The sequence below is a fragment of the Phalangium opilio genome, unplaced genomic scaffold (assembly GCF_054372755.1).
Source record: "Phalangium opilio isolate 3A_F unplaced genomic scaffold, DU_Popi_V2 ptg000329l_1, whole genome shotgun sequence".
In the NCBI taxonomy this organism is placed as follows: domain Eukaryota; kingdom Metazoa; phylum Arthropoda; class Arachnida; order Opiliones; family Phalangiidae; genus Phalangium; species Phalangium opilio.
In genome coordinates this window covers 2,809,678-2,830,300 of record NW_028324226.1, presented here as the reverse complement: position 1 = coordinate 2,830,300, position 20,623 = coordinate 2,809,678, and the positions used below count along the sequence as shown (strand labels likewise).

Genomic DNA, 20,623 nt, shown 5'->3' with positions numbered 1-20,623 from the left:
TTGGTGTTAATTATTGTAAAAATGTGTAACGCAGTATGGGAAAGTTCTTGAGAGATCCGATCCGACTGTGGTTTACGTTTTTCTTATGTGTTACTGCGTATCGGTCATATCGAAAAGTTTTCTGTTATCGACGTTCTTTTCGCAAGCTAACATCGCGGCTGCCGCTGGCGGCATGGCTTTCTTTATGTTGTATCTTCCCTATCCATTCATGACGCATTGGGAAGAACGTTTATCAGTACATCAAAAGGCCACTGGGGTGAGTTAAAGCCCCGTCATTCGTCAACGACAGTTTATTTTCAGTAAAACAATTCATGTTGGCCGAATTAACTCTATTATAGAGTTTGCTGACGAATGTAGCTTTTGGTTTCGGCTGCAGTTATTTTGCTTGGTACGAAGAAGAAGGTGTCGGTGTTCAATGGTCCAATATGGCTGTCAGTCCCGTTCCAGGGGACGGTTTTAGCCTGGCTTCGAGTATGGGAATGATGTTGTTGGACGCTTTGTTGTATTTGATTATCGCCTTATACATCGAAGCTGTGTTCCCTGGTGAATTACCTACCATAAGCTCAAATAATTTCGAGAAGAACTTAATTTTCATTATAACTTTATACCTATCTTTCTCAGGGCAATTTGGCGTGCCACGACCATGGTATTATTTCTTCACTAAATCTTACTGGTGTGGACCAACTAAACAAACCATTGACAAAGAGTTCCACGCGAACCCTATCAAATTTAGCGGTGCGTTAGAGGTTTCTAGTTATGTTGATAAAGAAACTTGTTTCATAATTCAACTTGAAATTACAGACAAGAAAAGTTTAGACTTTGAAGAAGAACCAACCGATTTGATACTCGGTGTTTCAATCCAAAGTTTGACCAAAATCTACAAAACTAATAACAAACTAGCGGTCGATGATTTAACCTTAAATTTTTACGAAAACCAAATCACTTCGTTCTTAGGACACAATGGCGCTGGAAAGACAACTACAATGTATGTCATTTATATTTGAACACAATTGCGCGCGAACAAACACGAAAAATAAAATAATTTGATTACACAGTTCAATATTGACTGGTCTGTACCCACCCACGTCTGGTACGGCTTATGTTTATGGCCATAGCATAAGAACCGAAATTGATACGGTTAGAAGAAGCATGGGCGTTTGCCCCCAATATAATGTTCTATTTGACGAGTAAGATTTTTGTAATAAGTCGTCGACAGAAGTGATATTTACTTGATGAATTTCATAGTCTGACGGTGCTAGAACATTTGTGGTTCTATGGTCGCTTGAAGGGAGCTTCGAACGAAGATGTTAAAAGAGAGAGTGAACAACTGATAGTTGATCTCGGTTTGGAGAACAAAAGGGATGCATTGGCGTGTAACTTGTCCGGGGGTATGCAGAGGAAACTTTCCATCGGAATCGCATTTACCGCTGGCTCCAAAACTGTGATATTAGACGAACCAACCGCGGGTGTCGACCCTTATGCCAGAAGATCTATTTGGGAGTTACTGCTGAAATACAAAGAAGGTAAAAGTAAATAACGCCTTTTTTACTTTACTTCGTTGGTAACTGTTAATTTTTGCAGGAAGAACTATTATTTTGACAACTCATCATATGGATGAAGCCGATCTTTTAGGAGATCGCATTGCCGTTATCGCTAATGGAAAGTTGAGCTGTTGCGGTTCGAGTTTATTCTTGAAATCGAGATACGGAAGGGGTTATTATTTAACCATGGTTAAGGCTGACAAGCAGCTATTATCCGACGCCACCAACGGTCACAAGAAATCTCCCGATAGTACCATCAGTAAAAGTCAATCGCAAGAACGGGCCGGGTTGTTGTCTAAATCTGGTTCAGCCTATGGTACGATAAACTCGCGAGCATTTTGGGCATCAAATACGATTGTTCATAAACTTTTCTCCCAAAGGAGTTTCATCGGGGGTCAATGAAATGAAAGAGTTTGTTAAAAACTACGTTGGTGGGGCGGAACTTATTGAAGACGTGGGTGCCGATATGACTTTCCTTATTCCGACAACGGCCCAGAAGGATGGAAGTCTTCTTAAACTATTAGAAGCGTTAGAAACTCAACAGAAATCTCTACCAATTGACAGCTACGGTATCTCTGATACTTCATTGGAGGAAGTATTTTTAAGAGTTACTGGATCTGAGAAGGAAGAATGGGAAGCTGAGCCAAATGGAACGGTTACAGTTGAAGGTAATTATAATTCTTTGATCATCTGGACGGAATTGAGTAAGGGGTGATAACTCCGATTGCCTTTAATAAGTTGGGAAAAGTACAACATCAGAAGCGAGTTCAGTTCCTTGCGAAGAAAAACCTTGCTGTCAAAACAACTCTAGTCTTAGGAAAGCCTTTGCCTCTTTTCAACAACGATGTCTGCAAAGATTTGTTAAAACTCCTCGATCCAGGTCCAGTGAACTGAAAGCCCAAGATGCTGGTGAGTTAATAATAAAGTTCGTTTATTATGGAAGTATATAGAGTGCTGTCAGAAGCGCCGGTGTGACGTCACCCATGCTGTTTTCCCATAAAGAAAAAACGGTAACTGTCATGGCCGCCCATTGCTAAAAAGGCAGACTCGTGACGTTTAACCTTGGATCTGACGTCACAACTGACAGTACTCTATAGAGTATAGTTAGGGAATCGGCTCTGTTTTGTAATTATATGAAAAAGAAAAAGGTTTTATAATTTAAAATTGTAAAGTATAATTTTCAAGAGTGTATATTTAAACGCAGCCAGGATTCAGCAACAACTAGCATCGAGGACAAGTTGTGAGTCTCTCTGTCTCTCCGAGTCCCAACTAATAAAAATAATCAGCGGCTTATTTCAGAACACGCAGTAGTATCTTGGCTATAAAAAAAAACTGACACATTCTGCACGAATTATAACGAACCACGTATATTTACTGAATGAAGCCTGTTTTACGCTACTCACATACTTAGAAATTTTAATTTATAAACTTTTTAATGATATTATCAGAAGTGAGATGAGACCAGAAGTACTGAGCTAACCAAATTCTCCACTCGGCGAAAGTGAATATTCTTGATAACACAAGAACGGTTGGCCCTCTAGTAGCGGTTTCTAAATTTTCCCTCCAAAACGTGAGACGCTCGCGGTGGTAGACGCCCGAACTAGATTCAAGCACCCGCGTCCGTGTTTCGCCGCTTTAGGTTGAGGGGAAAGGGATAGGAAATGTTTTTGGAACTCGACCAATTTTTTTCTCTCTAGTGTAGGCGCGTGGGAAGCGGCGTAAAATCCTCAAATTTGTTCACTAGTGCCAGGATCTACTACCAATGCTAGAGCCCTTCACTTCTGATATTATTTAGTGAAAGAGAAGAAAGATACACGGCTTATAGAGCTTACTGTAGATTATTTAGAGCTCCGTAGTAAATAGAATTATAGATGCTTAATTTTTGTTATAAGGTACCTAATAATAATGTATACGAATTCTATTGTTTTGCCGTTTTTTGCGTTAGATATGATGAAAGGAAACCTGTCACCTCCACCATCGCCTTCGAAACGAATAACGGGGGCTTATTTGTGGTGGAGACAATTGGTCGCGTTGTATATTAGACGTTTTCATCATACAAGAAGGAATTACAAAGGACTCTTTTGCGAAGTTGCTTTACCAGCAGTGTTCGTTTGCGTGGCGCTAGTTTTGACCGAGTTTTTGCCACCATATGTTGAAGAACCTCCGGTAGATTTGATTCCGTGGCATTATGGACCTCCGAACTACGTTTTCTACAAGTAAACCTAAGATAAACTCTTAGACTTAAGCAAAAGAAATTAATTATCATTATTTTTGTTTGTTAATAGCAACAAAGATCCAAATAGTCCATTAACTAAAAGCTACATTGAGACACTGATTACTGAACCTGGATTAGGCAATCGTTGCGTAAAAAATAATCCAGTTCGTGGATACGAATGTCACCTGGTTCCTCCAATAAACAGAAGCCTTCTCGAACCAACTTACGATTTAGACGAGGCCAATAAAGTCATTGGTTGCTCTTGCAGTCTGGGTGCCCAAATATGTCCAGTTGGAGCCGGTGGTCCAGCACCTCCCGCTGTTACAACAAGCACCACTGATATAATACTCAACGCCACAGGACGGAACCTTTCCGATTGGTTACTAAAAACTGATAAACAATACTACAAAAAACGTTTCGGTGGCTTTAGCTTCGGTGTCCCCAATCCATTTGGAACTATGTGGACTGGTCTATTAACAAATATTAGTCAACGTTTGATCAAACCATGGTCGCGAAACTTTAGACTGGATGGAATTGAAAATCTCTTGGATCAAACTAATGAGAAACTGAAACATTATCAACCGATAGACAATGCCAAAGTTTGGTTTAACAACAAAGGATGGGTCTCGTCCGTAGCTTATATGAATGCCATGAACAATATTCTGCTAAGGGCAAGATTGGGTCCGACTAAAGATCCTCGTTTGTATGGTATCTCTATCACCAATCATCCCATGAATTTCACTCAGGACCAGTTGGAACACGTTCTTGTGTTAGTACCGTTACTTTAAATTGTAATTTTTATATGCCGAATTTAATTAAGATAAGTTTACAAATAATTATAGCGAAAGAGGAGGTTTGGGTCTTCTTCACGCTGTCTGCGTAATTTTTGCAATGTCATTTGTTCCCGCTTCGTTTGTCATGGTTTTAATCGAAGACAAGTCCTCGGGTTCAAAGCATTTGCAGTTTGTTAGTGGGTTGAAGCCAATTATCTACTGGATTGGAGCTTACAGTTGGGACATGGTAAATTAAGATTAGGTCACTTTTAATTAGTTGAAACGGGGGCTTAATTATTTTTAAATATTCTTTATTCAGTGTAATTACTTGATACCTGGTTTCTTATGCACTATCATATTCATCGCGTTCAATGAACAAGCCTATGTCTCCGAGAATAACATTCCAGGACTTATATTCCTCCTCCTCATGTATGGGTAAGTTAAAGCAAAAGCAAAAGCAACAATGTCTGTTATTGCGTAATAGGGTTAGGTTTGAAGGCTTGCCGCTAATTTTTCTTAGATGGTCGAGTATTCCGTTAATGTATCCAGCCAGTTTTGTTTTCAAAACCCCGAGCTCGGCGTTTGTAGCAACCTCGAGTTTAAATCTCTTTATCGGGATTGTATCTACTCTTTCAACTTTTGTCTTGGAACTTTTTGACGACGAAGTAGGCTAAGAAACATTGTTTTTTCTTCCTTTTCAAAATATGTTTATATTTAATTATTTGACGCTAGGCTTTGAAACACACGGCTTCAATTCTTCGTAAAGTTTATCTCGTATTTCCTCATTATTGTTTGGGACGTGGTTTAATGGATATGTCAACTAATCAACTGATGGCGGATGCCTTTGCTGATTTTGGCGTCAATATGTACAGAAACCCACTTTCGTGGGATTTCTTAGGGAGAAATCTATTTAGCATGGCTGCTCAAGGAATTACGTTCTTTCTTTTGGTACTCTTGATTGAGTATTGCATTTACTTTAGAAAAAGGTAATCTCTTTTCTATCGACGCGGTTTAATAAATTAATAAACTAATTATCTATCGTCCCTTAGATTCCATATTCCCTGTTGCCCTGACCCTGAAATTAACGACGAACTAGAAGGTTGCGATGAAGACGTTATTCAAGAAAAACTCAAAGTTCATAACGAGAACTCTTCCGATTACATTCTACTACTGAAAGATCTAACCAAAGTAATTAAGGAACATTCTAAGATCTTAATTTGGGCGGTATCGATTTTGACAATACCACGGATACTTTTAAGATTTACGAGCATCAAAAGCACCCTGCAGTTCGCAAGTTATGCTTGACAGTTGGGCCTGGACAATGTTTTGGACTTCTAGGAGTGAATGGTGCGGGAAAAACCACAACATTCAAGATGTTAACTGGAAATACTAATATTACAAGCGGGAACGCGTACATTGGAGGACATAGTATCAAGTCTGAACCGGATAAAGCTTGCCAGATGATTGGATATTGTCCTCAATTTGACGCTCTAGATCCTCTTATGTCTGGTTTAGAACATTTGGAGTTTTACGCCAGGTAACTTGAGTTATCCGCTGTGGAATTACGCCAACTAATTTTTTATTTACTTTATCCTAAGACTTTGTGGAATTCCCGAAAAATATGTCAACAAAGTTGCTCGTTGGGGTATAAGGAAGTTGGGACTTTGTAGATACGCGAAAAATTCATCAGGCACTTATTCCGGCGGTAACAAACGAAAGCTTTCAACCGCTATTGCCTTGGTTGGAAATCCGGCTCTCATCTTTTTGGATGAACCAACTACTGGAATGGTACTATTTAATTGACTATCCTTTTTGAAGACCTTTACAATAACCATATATATTGTTTTCTAATTTAAATGCTTCTAGGATCCACACAGTCGTCGTTTCTTGTGGAATTGCATCACTGATATTGTAAAAGATGGGCATTGCGTGGTTTTAACATCACACAGTATGGAAGAATGTGAAGCGTTATGTACTAGACTAGCCATTATGGTTAGTGGACAGTTCCGGTGCTTGGGGTCAATTCAGCATCTAAAAAACAAGTAATAATAATTTAATTTCCTATTTTTGGTTTGAAAGCTTAATTGCGATGACTAAACGCTAATGATTATTGCGTAGATACGGAGCTGGATACACAGTTTCGCTTAAAGTTGAAGGTAGCGTCGAAGACGTGATGCTGTTCATGGAAACGACTTTTCGTAATAAGGCTTCCCTGAGAGAACACCATTTGAATCAGTTGGAGTACCAACTTCACGCTTCGCTTCTGCTCTCCTCTGTCTTCCGAGAACTGGAGTACGCTCGCCAGAATTTACACATTGAAACTTATTCCGTCACCCAAACCACTTTGGAACAAGTCTTTGTTAGCTTTGCTAGACAGCAAGCCGATACTAGAGAAGATATATTAACTAGTCTGGAACAAATTAAGAGTCCAGCTACAGCCATCAGAAACCAAAGTACGTACTTAAAGAATGACGTATTTAATTTTGGGTTGTAGGTTCTATATAGTGTTTTTTTCTTATTTCATTAAGGCTTAAGCCATTCAGCTTCGACTGAAGCGGTTGAACTTATGCTCCGCAATGCTCGTCCAGGTTACTACGGTTTAGAACGAGAGTCTGTAGTATGATTGGGGCAGAGAAGTTTAGTTAACGATGATAAAAACCTAATTACAGTTTCTTTTAGTAGCAAACCACTGCTGTGATATTAATATATTACTACTTTTAAGTTTTTTTATACGTATACCAATTTTTCAGACAGTATTAAGGATGAATAAATTAATAATTAAGTATGAAATAAAATAATAAAATCAATTTTAAAAAAGTACGCCGCTCTGCTATAAATACCATACCAGTAGCTTGACTGTAAAAGTTACGCAACTTTTTTTCCGTTTTTTATTTCACTAAATATGTGTCAACTCTGCGTGTACAAAGATAATTTTGTATAAAAAGGTGATATATAATTTTATATCTTGAAACGTTACTAATTATAAGTTTTTATAACCTTTTTTTTTGAAAAAAAAAATAGTAGACAAAGGCTTATGGTTGTTTAACGTGGTTTATGGAGGTTTGAATTTTCCCGCTTTTAGGATATACGTCCCTCCATTGGTTGATTTTATTGTAGAGGCCTTAGAAATGGGCGCGGTCACAGATATGGTGGGTCTTACAGAAATTTTAATTCCTGGGTTCCTAAGGTCATAAATCTATCAAAATCAAAGCCCCGCAAAAGTTTTTATTGAAAATCCCATCAATTTTAATATTTATTTATTTATTTAAGCTTACGGGGAAATTAGTCATATAATACTCAATTTGGAGCATGTAGACGTAATTTCAATGTAGAAGTAGAAAGGGGCGTGGAAAAATGGCAGAAGGGGAAGGAAGCGGGAAAACACTACACTCGTTCCTTTTTCCTTCAGACAACAATGGCAGATGATGGTGTGTAGTATTTCCGTTATTTCTTTATTGTTTTCAAATATTTCTTGATATTTAGCTTATAAAATATATACTTTATCACTTAAATTAATTATTAAAGCTTATTGCGATGCGCCTTGCAATGAATCCTAGTTTTTAAGGAAATTTCAAACATTTCGAAACTTGGAATCCTTGAAAGGCCTAGGCTTAGTGAATTGCATTGCTTCTCCTAGATTCCATCATAGATTCATTCAGTCGACATGATTATTTTAATTCTTGTTAGATATCATGTCAAATGATTTTTTAATTAATAACCTTAGTAATATATCAACAAAGCCTTGGCTTGAATAGCTTTAAAAATAAGAGCTAAGCTTACAAGCTTATAAATAAACCCTTACAAAGTTTGCCTTTGCAATCATGCAAGTTTGCAACATTGTAAAGAATGTTTTGTCAAAGTTTGAAGGGCAATGTTGTATAATTGCAAAAAGTATATAGATATTAAAACATATACTATACTATATAACATATATTACTATATATCTATACACTTTTTGTAAATGTTTGTGTTTATATTTGAATATTGAGAGAAGAAAATTGCTTTTGCTATTAGTACTTTGTGAATTCTTGAATCTGATTACATATTTCATTATTCCAAAGGTGGTATTATGTCGAAATCTACATGCAGATTATCTCAAAATCCTTTTGCCATTAAGACTGCCACTCCTACAAGAAGTTTGGCAGATTCTACTGAAGGCAAAGGTAAATTATCATATATTTTTTTTATATTTTTGTTAAGTTTACATACAAATTTTGAAAGAGTGGGTTTGTATGAGTGCATTGAAAATAAGAGTTGTCCCTCTTGATGGTAAAATTTGTGTCGTCTATAAACGTTTCAGAAAGCCGCCCAGTACTGGCGCCCCCCAAATGGGGAAATGGTAATAATTTTAATTGGAATTAGATCACTTTTGTTAAAAACCCTAATGAGGTGTTTTTTAATGAAAATTATCTAGTTCTAAGACCAAAATCAGAGTGGAATGATAGGCTTTAATTCCAAAAAATTCCATAAATATTAAAAATATCGCCTTACTCTAATTTAGATTCATATATTTGCGTTACATCATCATCTCCAAAGGTATTTCTACGCCCGTCAGCTTTAGCTGCCCAAGCGGAGAAATTAAAAACAGTCAATTCAGGTTAATAACTTGGCTCAAAGAGTCAAAATTGAAGCATAAATTTAAAATGAGTGACGTTTGTGATTAAAATCTTTCAAAAGCACTTTCAAAACAAGAATGTGAAAATAACCGGCACCAAGGCAAGGAAAATACCGAATCCAAATCAGACGGTTCTGTTGGAAGTTCAACAAACTCGCAATCTTCAACTCTGTTGTCTATAAACAAAGAAGAGTATGTTTAAACTTCAAAGTGACCACGAAGTTTAAAATGAACTCTAATTGAATTAAATTTAGGGCTGGAACGTCTCAAGCTGGATTTGTATTTGGTCAAAATTTACACGAGAGAGTTATAACTGTAAGAAAATTATTTTCAGCTCGTCTGAGTGATGATTATTTTAATTTAAGTAACTTAATATCAATTTAGGACTTTGGAGGAGCGAAAGAAGTTATTGCCCAAGAACCACTGCCTTCTGAACTTACATTTGAAGCGGCAGCGTCTTTGAAGGAAGCTGCGTTAAAGGAAACTGTAGCTGAAGACAATGATCGTAATACTCATTCAAACTTTAATTTAATTTAAGAGCCTATTTTATAGTATATTAATGAATTCGAGAAGAATCTACCGCCGCTTCTTTAGATAAACCCTCAAAAAGTCTGACTGAGTCAGCGGAGGAATATCAGTCCAAACAAGTTAAAAGAAAATTCTCCGAAGTCACCGTTGTAACTGGCGAAGAAGAGGAATCAAATGTTCTACAAGTTAGTTTTGATTTTTACTTTTTTAGAGCAAAACTGAAAATACTTTTCCTTGAAACTTCAATCATCGCTACTAATTTCAGATTAGTTGCAAACTTTTTTCATTCAACAAAACAAATAGTTCGTGGCTGGAGAAAGGACGCGGAATTCTTAGATTAAATGATAAAGAAGTTGAAGGGGTTTTGAAATCTAGGCTTGGTTAGAAATATATATATATATATTTTTTAATTATAATTAGATATTTATGGCTAACGTTCTTCACGTTTTTAGTCATGAGAACTCATGGAAGTTTAAGAGTAGTTTTAAACACCAAAGTTTGGACTGGAATGGCGGTGGAACATCCGAGTGCAAAAACTGTTAGAATTAGCGCCTTGGACTCTGAAGGTGTCAGAGTGTATCTTGTCATGGTGAGTTGTTTAGAAAATTAAGAAACTTGTGATGTGTGTGTTTTCTGTGAAACATTAGGAACATAGATGGTTTGAATTGCTAGGGAGTTTAAAATAGACTTTAGTTACTTTGAAATACACTTTAGGGACTTTGAAACGCGTCTTAGTTACTCCGAGACGCGTCTTAGTTACTCCGAGAACGCGCCTCAGTTAGCCCGAGAACGCGCCTCAGTTAGCCCGAGAACGCGCCTCAGTTAGCCCGAGAACGCGCCTCAGTTAGCCCGAGAACGCGCCTCAGTTAGCCCGAGAACGCGCCTCAGTTAGCCCGAGAACGCGCCTCAGTTAGCCCGAGAACGCGCCTCAGTTAGCCCGAGAACGCGCCTCAGTTAGCCCGAGAACGCGCCTCAGTTAGCCCGAGAACGCGCCTCAGTTAGCCCGAGAACGCGCCTCAGTTAGCCCGAGGACGCGCCTCAGTTAGCCCGAGGACGCGCCTCAGTTAGCCCGAGGACGCGCCTCAGTTAGCCCGAGGACGCGCCTCAGTTACCCCGAGGACGCGCTTTAGTTACTCTGAAATAGACTTTAATTATCTATGTCCTTGATAATGCCTTTTAAGTTTTTGACATTAAATTTTTCAACTCCAAAAACATTTGAAGGCTGGTACCAAAGACATTGACCAGCTTTTTAGTGCTCTGGATTGGCGGGTAACCATGTTGAAGTCTCAAGAAGAGAGGCACGACGGTGTCTCCAACTCTGACACTTCCCAAACAGACGCGAGCTTCAACGAAAACCCTACAGCATCTTTTGCCGATTCAACTCAGGGTGGCAATGCTAACAACACTAATACCTCTTCTTCTTGCTCCTCTAACAACTCTCATCATGGCTCGGGACACGCGCCCAAACGCTGGCGTTCCGAAGCTAATAGTCAAGGAGGAGTAGATGAAGGAGATCAACCTGAAAGTAGCACAGCCTCTGGCTCAGTTTCTCCGGCTGAAGGTGATTTATCTAGCGATAGTGGATTCCCCGCTGCTGAGGACAGTTAACTATCTTCGTCTCGTGTGTGATGTTTTTTTTGCAAAGAACAGATCCAATTTGATTTTGTTTATAATTGTTTTGAAACAAGGCAACAAAAAAAAAACAAAGGAAGAGGCTCGGAAGAATCCTGAATTTTTTACAGGACGTTTTTATTGTAAACTGTTTTGTCGTTTCGTTTCGTTTTTTTTTTTTTTTTTTTTTTTTTTTTTTTTTTTTTTTTTTTTTTGCGCGTTATCTATCTAGAAAAAGATGGATGAGCAATCAATCATCAAATCACGTAATTTTCTAAATTAGGTCTGAAACTAAATTCTAAAAGGTCTAAATTTCTATTTTATAATTATAATTAACCATCATTGAGGATACGTACACTATGTACCCAGGGGTCAAAGTTTAGTTTGCCAAGTTAAAACCTGAAGGAATGAAAGTAAAAACAAGATGGCCTCGGCCACATTACAGTTTTGCGCGGACAAATTGGCCATATGTCTAATCAGCGCCACTAGCGGATGGTCTGAAAACTACTCCCATAGAGACTAGGTATATTTAAGCGGGTTTGCAGAATTTCCGTCAGATGGCGCGGCGTTCGAGCCACCTGGCTATGATTCTGTAAACCCTCTTAAATATACCTAGTCTCTATGGGAGTAGTTCTCAGACCATCCGCTAGTGGCGCTGATTAGACATATGGCCAATTGGTAACACCAAAAACTGGGGAAGAAAGGGGAATAGGCGCCCAGCCGAAAGGGGACAGAACAATAGTTTTCCTGCTCTAAAGAGCGCAAAACTAAAAACCTAACAAGTCTCACAGAAAATGCAGGCAGCAGATCTAAAACAAAGTAAACCCTGGGTACTCGATGTACGTGTCTACTCGAAAGCTATTTTTAAAGTGCAATTTCATTTGAGAATGAATTGCAACGGAACCATCAATCAATATAACGAATTTTTTTGGGTTGTATCACCCGAAATATATATAATTATATATATATATAATCTAAATTCAGGATTATTCAGTTTATTCTCTATATTTAGAGTGACTCTGATTTAACACGATAGAATATTTTTTTTTTTAGTTTAATTAAAGAAATGCAATCAAATAAATGCCCCTTCTGTATATATTTATTGCGGAAGCTGGTTGGTTGCGTTCATTAGCAACCCCCCTCCCCCACATACACGTTTAATTAATTAATTATGAAATGAACTGCTAATAAATTGGAATAAAAATAACTAAGGAAAATTATGTAAGAAGCATTGACATTGACAAATTCTTTTAAATAGAATTTCAACTCCTCCGTTTTTAATTTCCCCGTGAATTAAGGAAAATTATTCTAATTATATTCTTTTTTTTTATAAAATTAAATAAAAATGTTCGAAAAATTAAAATTAAATTTAAATTACTATCCTTTAAATTAGAAAATGATGACAAAATTGACTTGTACAGTGCAGTGGAAATAAATGGCTTCATTCTGTATTATTGTCGATTAAGATTAAGATTGCCTTGCCCAATTTGAAATACAAGAAAAAGCCAAAAGGTTAAACCAATTTAATTTTTTTTTATTAACGTCTTGGAGTTTTTTTAACTGTAGATGGCTTAAACAATGGAATTTTTAATTCAGCATGAATTGTAGGCGTTTGGTTTACTGTTTTCTTGGAGGTGTAGCATCCCAGAGCGTTTGCGATAGTCATCAATCTGAAAAAGTGTAAAAATAACATCAACTGATTGCTTGGAATGGTGAAAAAGTAATTAACAAACAGATAATATGGGGATATTATATTTAGATCCTTTATAGTAACACTATATATAATCTAATCCCTATTATCATTTAATCCAGATTAAGATTAACGCCATTAAAAGTAACCTTTAATGAAAATACCTTATCATTTTTAAAACAGTTTATAGCTGTTTTATATCTAGTTATACCAGAAGTGAGATGAGACCAGAAGTACTGAGCTAACCAAATTCTTCACTCGGCATAAGTGAATATTCTTGATAAGACACCAACGGTTGGCCCTCTGGTGGCGGTTTCTGAATTTCCCCTCCAAAACGTGAGACGCTCGTGGCGGTAGACGACCGAACTAGATTCAAGGAGCCGCGTCCGTGTTTCGCGGCTTTAGGTTGAGGGAAAGGGGGTAGGAAATGTTTTTGGAACTCGACCAATTTTTTTCTCTCTAGTGTAGGCGCGTGGGAAGCGGCATAAAATCCTCAAATTTGTTCACTAGTGCCAGGATCTACTATCAATGCTAGAGCCCTTCACTTCTAGTCTCATACCACTTCTGGTTATACTAACTTGTTATTGCTCATTTTAAAATCCACTTGGAAATTAGACAAGTCAATCACGAAATTCTCCAGAAACAAAGCCAACACCAAAGCGTGAGCAATTACTTTGTCCTTCATAGTTTGACCCATAGACCTAAAATTTAATAACGTTATTGTTTCTACAAGGAAGAATTGTTTTTAATTTTAGTGACCTAGAAGTTCCTCGTCCAGTTTCAGAAGTAATTGTAAATTTATTCAACAAGGATTGCTTTATTGGATCTGAGATATTTGGGATCGGATCTAAGGAATAAATAATGTTCAGTGAGTTGTTAAATTAAATTAAATTAAATTAAATTTTGGACCGTCATTGCTTAATTAATGAAGTAGTCGGACCTTTTTTCCTTAAATCATTGTATTTAAGCTTTAAAAGTTGAGTCAAAATATCGTAGTAAGCCAATAACTTTAATTTGTGAGTCCGAGATGATTCATTTTTTGGTAATTTCGGAAAGAAATTAATTAGATATTCCGAGTGCCTAAAATTTAAAGAGATATGATATTAGTCTTTTATTCATTGTCTTTTGAAGTTTTTCATGGTTTTAGAAGTTAGAGGGACTGCCAGCTAGCTGTAAATGCCTAGACAGGGTTCATACAACTTTTGGAAAACAAATTTCCCTGAGATTTCCAGGTTTTTCCCGTAGGAGGGAGGGCAAATAGGACTATAACATACTCAAAGGACATCCCCGTATCTCTAAGATAACCAGAGTTATGAGCCTCCAAAGTTTAGTGTAATGTTAATCCAATGGAGGGGATGTTTATGAACATTTTTCTTAATTACTCGGCCCCTGTTTGTCGTAGCCGTACGTTTTTAGTATGGTTAGATGGGGGATAAAGAGGACTATAATATACTCAAAGGACATCCCCATATCTCTAATATAACCAGAGTTACGAGCCTCCAAAGTATAGTGTAATGTTAATCCCATGGAGGTTATGTTTATGAACATTTTGCTTAATTACTCGGCCCCTTGTTTGACACAAATTTCCCTGATTTCCCTGAATTTTACTAAAAATTCTAAATTTCCCTGAGTTTTCCCTGAGGTTTTCGTCAACTATTTATTTCCCTGATTTTTCCAGGTTTTCCCTGTTTTCCAGGTTTGTATGAACCCTGCTAGACCAAGGCTGCCAGCCCCTTTAAGTTGCATAGTTTTCTAAATTACGTTGAATTGGCTTTCCACTCTTGTAACTGCGCTCTTTCCACATCCTCATATTCTTTGATTATTTCATCCAGGGCATAATAGTCCGCATCAGATATAACTAAAAATTAAAAAAGGGTTATAATTAATTAAGCTAATTACTTAAGAGTAATGCTCAACTGGATTTGATGTCATAAACTTCATCAGGATCTTTAGCATCTTTATTTTGATGTGGAATGGCTCCTGAAGTTTCAGCTTCTTTGGTTTCTAAAGCATTTCACTCATTACTTAGGCATTGTTGGTTCTTGAAAAAAAAATAACTGGGAAAGGATATTAGTACCTTGATGTTCAATGACTTTGGCATTTTCCATGGTTGCGCTCATTCCTGATTCGAGGCTTTCTCCGTGAATAGCGTATCTGTGTCTAGCTTCCATGGCTTTCCTCTTTTTCTTACCACCAAAGGCACTAACTAATAAGTCACGCTATAAAATACTTCTTTAAGTAATGTGTCTTTTAGAAAAAAACAATTATTTAGTTTAAAACTAACTTTGTCACTAAGACTAGTATTCAAAGCGTCTGGATTTGTTATTGGAGCTAGAAAGGGAATGGAGGAATGGTTTTAATTTACCCATATTCCTTATTTATTAACTTTAAAATACTTGAATCTTCGAGGTATGGTTTTAACGTGAAAAGATTTGATGGAAACACCTTCATTTTCCCTGTTTTTTTGCTTAGAACTCCAACATAATAGCTGATTTAAATTAAAGTTAAGATATATCAATTAAAATACACTCCACTATTCAATGTGTCGCTTATAAACCTTTGAAGCGCGCTACTTCTGGGAGCATTTTCACCAAAATTATATCCCACATATCCCAAACTACCAGTTTCAGCCACCTATGTTTTACGTAACAGGAACATTTCTTAGAACAAGACTAAAAGAGTTTTTTATTATATAAAAATATATTGCCATTATGCGCTTTTTTCTTTTGGATTTCAAGGCCCCCGAGTTATGTTCAAAGCATTCGAAAGTTATATTCCCTTTTTGTGAATCGACCAAAGTTCCATTAGTAAATGAAACTGAAAGTAACATTTAAAAAAAAAATACGTTAAGCCTTTGCTAGAGTCAGTCTGTCATTTTAATCATTTATCATTATTTAAAAATTGTTTGATTATTCAGATAAAAACAAAAGGTATTCTTCACCCAAAGACAATTCTTTTCCGACATCCGCAACATATTTTATCTTAGCACTCATTTTTCACGAAATAAAAATAAATTTCGCACTTTAAAAAATAATACGCAACATTCGTCAAGCACGTGGGTAAACTAATGACGTCAAAAGGTCACTAACCTTTACCAAAGAGGATGTAATCGAGGGAGTAGAAATAGGAGGTTGTTTTGTCAAAATATAGAAGATGTACACTATTTACTCTTATTTTTGAATTTATTTAATTTGTCGTTCAGAATGTACTTTTTTATCCACGTAAAATTGATATGGCTTGAAAGGCTGCTATTTATTTTTAATCCTTTTTGAATAGGACTATTTATTTTAGCTATGGCAATTATACAAAAGGGGTGTACATTTTTTATACTCCAAGGTTTTTGCGGGAAACCCCTCCTCTTTGCTGTCAAACCGGATGGCTCGAATATTTGAAAATGATCGAAACATTTGGCACACTTTCTATGAAAATTTCTTAGCATTAATTAGCCTTATTCCTGATCAGCGCCACTAGGGTAGTGGCGAATTTTCGAACTACTAACTGACCATAGCCAATCAGAGGGCGCCAAAAACGGAAAGAAATTCTTTTTTACATTTCTGCTTTTTTTTACGAGTTAGCGGGCAAAAATCGTCGGTAAACGAGTTTTACGCGTGATTATTTCGTCCTAGAAGAGAAAACATCTTTGAAATGTCTGCTTTAAGGTATTTTTCACGATTAAAAACGATTTCAAATGACTGAAAATAAACTTTCGCCTTTAAAAACAGGAAAAAAGCAAGTTAACACGTTAAGCCTTGGCTCAATATTGACAGTTGAGTTGTCACAGTTTCGACCATGGACATTAGAATACTATAATGGTTTCGAGAAGTGGTTGAGCAGAGAAAGTAAAAGAAAGCTCGTATTTTTTCTCATTCAAACAAGACGGTGAAATTTAATCCTCAAATTTAGTTAAGAAATGTCAAAAAGAAACGCCGAAGAGAGTGTGAGGCCTAAGAAGCGAAGTGGACTTGTTGCTTCAACGTGTTTCGCTGAAGAATCTTCGAGGCGCTTATTCTGTATATGTAAGCAACCAAAGGACGTTACGCAAAAGATGTTACAATGTGGGACGTGCTTGGAATGGTATCATCCAAAATGCGTAAATTTAGAGGAAGAAGTACGACTTAATTTAATGCAAGATGAATGGTTATGTCAAGCATGTATTGATGTAATGGCGGTTAATCCAAATATGTCAAAAGAAGGTAGGGCAATAAATACGCCTAAAAGGTAATTGGTCAATTGATTATGCAGTTTTTTAATTAGGTTTGCTTAGACTTCAAGGCCGAGTAACGCCTAAGAATGGTTGGGGTAAAAAATTAGAGCTGACCGACTTGTCTGATGGTATAGCGGAAACTCATGCTACAGCAAAGCGTGAGCAAAAGCAAGGGTTCATGCTTTATAAAGAGGACAAGATTTTAGGCATTGAATCAAATCTTCAAGGTTTGTATATAAAATAAAATGTGAAGTAATTTACCATAAATAATACATACACATGCTTGTTTATATACATTGTTTTCAGGCTAGGAGGGTTCATACCATTTACAGGAGACCAGGCTACTCCGAGGAAAAAGTAGTCTGCACTTTTCTTCTACATGTAACCTTGTGCCAATGATATGAACCCTTCTAGCGCCAATGATATGAACCCTTCTAGCCTGAAAATATTTAGCCCCAAAATTATGAATAATGTATATAACACGATTTTCTGATTTAGGAAACTTGCTTTACTTCCGTGCAACTTGTGATGCTGATAGAAGACCAACTTCTTATAACTTATTTAGTTGTTTCGTTATTGATGAAGAGCCCAATAGACTCAAATGGATATCATGCTCATGCCCAGCCGGAACCAATGGTGATTGTAAACATTCTATCGCGTTACTTTATCAGTTATTGAACTGCGTAAGGGCAGGAGAAGAAACATTACCTCTACGAGGTGTTTGTACAACCCGCCTTCAAATGTGGCATATGAACAAACCAAGAACTGACGAGCCTCTATTGTTCAATGATTTAGAAATAGTGAAACACGATCCCGCTTACACTTACCAGCAAATATTTTATGACTCTCTTACCCTATTTTGCAATAGAATTATTTAATAAGCCTTCCACAACCTCTAAGTGATGGTTGGTGTTATGTGTTTGTTATATCTTTTAAGTCGGAGACAATTACAACACGTCAAGCTAATTCAAACTCTTGACAGTCAAGTTGGATTCACTATCTACAGTTGCAATGTAGATATTGAGAAGCTAGGAGCATTTGAAATATTCCAGCGCGAATTTTTGATATATTGATCCTATGAACAAAATAAATCTTTTCTGGTTATAAAATACTTCTTTAATGACTGTTTATATCAACTTTTGTCAACATATTTAAAGGTTTAACATATGGGTGCTCTGTTTTGACATTATTTTGTACATTAAATATAAATTAAATAAATGACCAAAACGCTTCATAAGAACGAAATCCCGTGTAGTATTTTACTGATTTATCACTATTAATAAACTTTGTTACTGTAAACTTCTCTTTACTACGCAATAACAATAACTCAAATTCATTTCTTAGGAGTTTTTGTTTACGTGGTGTATATGGTGTATAAGTGGATTTCAATGATATTCCACTACTTGCTTTTGATGATGACACTCTCAAATAACAGCTGCACCAACTTGGGGTTGAACTTCCGGAGTTGGTAGTGGTTCTTCAGGATGATTAGGATAGGTACGCAATTGATTAAGTTCCTCTGGATCAACATGTAATGCTCCCATTTCTTCCAACAACTGCGTTCTATCTTTTGGACTCATATGTCCAAATGCTTCTTTAGGAACCGTTTGGCTACGAGTAGGGGAATGCGGCATTGCATCCAAAACTTTTGTATTTTCAAATATTGATGGAATCGCGAATGGCTTGAGACGTTTACATTGAGAACCAATAGTTGGAAACTAGTCTGTCTGTAGAAAGTGTTTGGAGCAAATTCGTGAACTATTCAGGTCTAGTGGTTTAGTTCCTACCCCAGCTGCTATAGCGCCTAACCATTTCTGTCTCATAACTTTATCTCGAGGGTAGGCGTGGTAAGAAAGGTAACTTTGACTGTTTCTAAAGACTTCTATGACACAACGGTTGTTAATCTTGGAAATTTTGACTAATCTTGAGTTACAACTATTATATTTAAACTAAATCTTACGAATTGTACATTATATAATGCAATTTCTCCAAACTGTGGCAATATACTACACTGTCAGCAACTCAACTGTCAATATTGAGCCAAGGCTTAACGTGTTAACTTGCTTTTTTCCTGTTTTTAAAGGCGAAAGTTTATTTTCAGTCATTTGAAATCGTTTTTAATCGTGAAAAATACCTTAAAGCAGACATTTCAAAGATGTTTTCTCTTCTAGGACGAAATAATCACGCGTAAAACTCGTTTACCGACGATTTTTGCCCGCTAACTCGTAAAAAAAAGCAGAAATGTAAAAAAGAATTTCTTTCCGTTTTTGGCGCCCTCTGATTGGCTATGGTCAGTTAGTAGTTCGAAAATTCGCCACTACCCTAGTGGCGCTGATCAGGAATAAGGCTAATTATCTTGTCAACATAGCATCATGTTATATAGTCTCGTTGAACCGGTTCTAACTCAGAGGCCAGCCTCTATAGAAATTGAAAGGGTTATTTTAAAAGAAAGGATTAAATTCCTTATATTGCCCAAGACATAACTATCCTATACAAGTTCCGAATTTATTGATTTCTTAGCATCGCAAAAAGGCAAGTTCACCGCGCTTGCCCCATTGATTGATTTTTTTTAGTCCATTTTTCCAGTAAACCTATTGCAAATTGGGATTAAAAATGAGTGTTCTTTTCATATTTTTAGCATCCGTCACTGTTATGGCAGCTTTTGCCGCCTTTTTATCAACATTCACTCTTTTTGTAACGAACGGAATGTCGCATCCGTAAGTCTTTTAATCAAATCTTTATCATAAAGGTTTGCATCTCCATTGTACTTTTTATTTTTAATGCATTATCTGTTGACATTCGAATGATTATCCCAAATCACTATGCTGCCTTTCAGAGCTACTGTTACACGCAAATAAATCCCGCGCGCCTTTATTGCAACAATCATGTGACCCTGACAAAATACTCCCCGCTGGAAAGCGGCTGGATTCTTTTTTCGTGGTTGCATGGATAAAGAAAGCGCGTGAGGAAATTACTTTTCACGCTTAGAGGATAGGCAATTCCCTATCTCAGATCAGTAATTTCTTCGACTGTTGTCAGCACGCGCAAACCACGCTATAGGTTACCGCTAAGCCACTCCCGTATAGAGACCTAGCTTTCAGCCTGCTGACAACCGAAGCTGGAACAGAGTATATATCGAATAGTCTGCCGGCGGAGATAAGGAGTTACCTATCCTATAACGTGAAAACAAATTTCCTCACGCGCTTTATCTATGGTTTAGGCTCTAGTGTTTGGTTAAATAGTCAAAATAAAATTTGTTTAGTTAATAATGGACTATCTAAGGTGCACAAAGGAAGTGAACCCAGTTTGGTTGCACTGTGGGGAGAAAATAAACTAGGGATAGGAAATTAAACTGTTTTAATAGAAGTCAACTTAAAATCAATCACAGCCCACTCGATCACGCTTTAGCTGAATATGGCATTTTTTGGCGCGTGCGCAGTGAAGTG

The 20,623-nt window shown here is 36.9% G+C and overlaps 4 protein-coding genes and 1 long non-coding RNA gene across 11 annotated transcripts in view; 3 read left to right on the top strand and 2 right to left on the bottom strand.

The window, feature by feature from the left end:
• The window catches only part of LOC149610307 (phospholipid-transporting ATPase ABCA1-like), a 37,362-nt gene extending 29,857 nt beyond the window's left edge, over window positions 1-7,505 (top strand). The window contains exons 13-33 of the mRNA XM_089858928.1: window positions 35-256; window positions 339-543; window positions 622-735; window positions 802-985; window positions 1,056-1,187; window positions 1,246-1,523; window positions 1,582-1,857; window positions 1,922-2,209; window positions 2,280-2,450; window positions 3,487-3,757; window positions 3,827-4,525; window positions 4,599-4,776; window positions 4,849-4,964; window positions 5,050-5,194; window positions 5,262-5,515; window positions 5,579-5,717; window positions 5,789-6,066; window positions 6,128-6,317; window positions 6,396-6,571; window positions 6,648-6,982; window positions 7,058-7,505. Coding sequence (XP_089715054.1) covers window positions 35-256; window positions 339-543; window positions 622-735; window positions 802-985; window positions 1,056-1,187; window positions 1,246-1,523; window positions 1,582-1,857; window positions 1,922-2,209; window positions 2,280-2,450; window positions 3,487-3,757; window positions 3,827-4,525; window positions 4,599-4,776; window positions 4,849-4,964; window positions 5,050-5,194; window positions 5,262-5,515; window positions 5,579-5,717; window positions 5,789-6,066; window positions 6,128-6,317; window positions 6,396-6,571; window positions 6,648-6,982; window positions 7,058-7,152 — 4,746 coding nt within the window. The 3' untranslated portion in view covers window positions 7,153-7,505. The remainder of the gene's footprint in view (window positions 1-34; window positions 257-338; window positions 544-621; window positions 736-801; window positions 986-1,055; window positions 1,188-1,245; window positions 1,524-1,581; window positions 1,858-1,921; window positions 2,210-2,279; window positions 2,451-3,486; window positions 3,758-3,826; window positions 4,526-4,598; window positions 4,777-4,848; window positions 4,965-5,049; window positions 5,195-5,261; window positions 5,516-5,578; window positions 5,718-5,788; window positions 6,067-6,127; window positions 6,318-6,395; window positions 6,572-6,647; window positions 6,983-7,057) is intronic.
• Window positions 7,506-7,814: 309 nt separating this feature from the next.
• Window positions 7,815-12,734, top strand: RanBP3 (ran-binding protein 3). 3 transcript variants are annotated; one of them, XM_089858925.1, is made up of 11 exons: window positions 7,815-7,957; window positions 8,591-8,692; window positions 8,830-8,868; window positions 9,031-9,126; window positions 9,207-9,336; window positions 9,399-9,459; window positions 9,529-9,649; window positions 9,739-9,857; window positions 9,938-10,052; window positions 10,125-10,261; window positions 10,894-12,734. In XM_089858925.1, the coding sequence occupies exons 1-11, from the start codon at window positions 7,945-7,947 to the stop codon at window positions 11,278-11,280; spliced, it is 1,320 nt and encodes a 439-aa protein (XP_089715051.1). In that variant the 5' UTR covers window positions 7,815-7,944; the 3' UTR covers window positions 11,281-12,734. The 3 variants fall into 3 exon arrangements, with proteins under 3 accessions (XP_089715051.1, XP_089715050.1, XP_089715052.1); XM_089858924.1 differs by having other exon boundaries at window positions 9,718-9,857; XM_089858926.1 differs by lacking the exon at window positions 8,830-8,868 and having other exon boundaries at window positions 9,718-9,857.
• Window positions 12,735-12,796: 62 nt separating this feature from the next.
• Window positions 12,797-16,072, bottom strand: Polr1E (RNA polymerase I subunit E). The gene is made up of 12 exons (XM_089858927.1): window positions 15,915-16,072; window positions 15,681-15,790; window positions 15,531-15,607; window positions 15,370-15,461; window positions 15,258-15,304; window positions 15,051-15,192; window positions 14,891-14,977; window positions 14,735-14,831; window positions 13,914-14,053; window positions 13,733-13,820; window positions 13,552-13,674; window positions 12,797-12,953 (listed from the first exon to the last, which is right to left on the bottom strand). The coding sequence occupies exons 1-12, from the start codon at window positions 15,964-15,966 to the stop codon at window positions 12,821-12,823; spliced, it is 1,188 nt and encodes a 395-aa protein (XP_089715053.1). The 5' UTR covers window positions 15,967-16,072; the 3' UTR covers window positions 12,797-12,820.
• Window positions 16,073-16,426: 354 nt separating this feature from the next.
• Window positions 16,427-18,422, top strand: LOC149610304 (uncharacterized). Its single transcript, XM_089859675.1, has 5 exons — window positions 16,427-16,632; window positions 16,696-16,812; window positions 16,877-17,166; window positions 17,228-17,404; window positions 17,676-18,422. Exons 3-5 carry the CDS (start codon window positions 16,884-16,886, stop codon window positions 18,053-18,055), a joined length of 840 nt encoding a protein of 279 aa, XP_089715801.1. The 5' UTR covers window positions 16,427-16,632; window positions 16,696-16,812; window positions 16,877-16,883; the 3' UTR covers window positions 18,056-18,422.
• Window positions 18,271-19,516, bottom strand: LOC149610303 (uncharacterized). Of its 5 annotated transcripts, none has more exons than XR_016376825.1 (3): window positions 19,312-19,516; window positions 19,138-19,248; window positions 18,271-19,059 (listed from the first exon to the last, which is right to left on the bottom strand). It is a non-coding gene; the product is annotated as an uncharacterized LOC149610303 (long non-coding RNA). The 5 variants fall into 5 exon arrangements; XR_016376826.1 differs by having other exon boundaries at window positions 18,271-19,056; XR_016376824.1 differs by having other exon boundaries at window positions 18,271-19,248.
• Window positions 19,517-20,623: the final 1,107 nt, after the last annotated feature.

What these genes read in the sequence shown, in the direction of transcription:
- RanBP3 (XM_089858924.1), top strand. An exon ending in GCCCCCCAAATGGGGAAATG is followed by an intron (nt 8,869 to 9,030) that starts GTAATAATTTTA and finishes ACTCTAATTTAG; the next exon opens with ATTCATATATTTGCGTTACA. An exon ending in ATTAAAAACAGTCAATTCAG is followed by an intron (nt 9,127 to 9,206) that starts GTTAATAACTTG and finishes ATCTTTCAAAAG; the next exon opens with CACTTTCAAAACAAGAATGT.
- Polr1E (XM_089858927.1), bottom strand. Translation starts at nt 15,966, where the DNA reads ATGAGTGCTAAGATAAAATATGTTGCGGATGTCGGAAAAGAATTGTCT. An exon ending in ATACTAGTCTTAGTGACAAA is followed by an intron (nt 15,193 to 15,257) that starts GTTAGTTTTAAA and finishes AGTATTTTATAG; the next exon opens with CGTGACTTATTAGTTAGTGC. An exon ending in ACTGGACGAGGAACTTCTAG is followed by an intron (nt 13,675 to 13,732) that starts GTCACTAAAATT and finishes ATTAAATTTTAG; the next exon opens with GTCTATGGGTCAAACTATGA.
- LOC149610304 (XM_089859675.1), top strand. Translation starts at nt 16,884, where the DNA reads ATGTCAAAAAGAAACGCCGAAGAGAGTGTGAGGCCTAAGAAGCGAAGT. An exon ending in TCCAAATATGTCAAAAGAAG is followed by an intron (nt 17,167 to 17,227) that starts GTAGGGCAATAA and finishes TTTTTTAATTAG; the next exon opens with GTTTGCTTAGACTTCAAGGC. An exon ending in CATTGAATCAAATCTTCAAG is followed by an intron (nt 17,405 to 17,675) that starts GTTTGTATATAA and finishes TTTCTGATTTAG; the next exon opens with GAAACTTGCTTTACTTCCGT.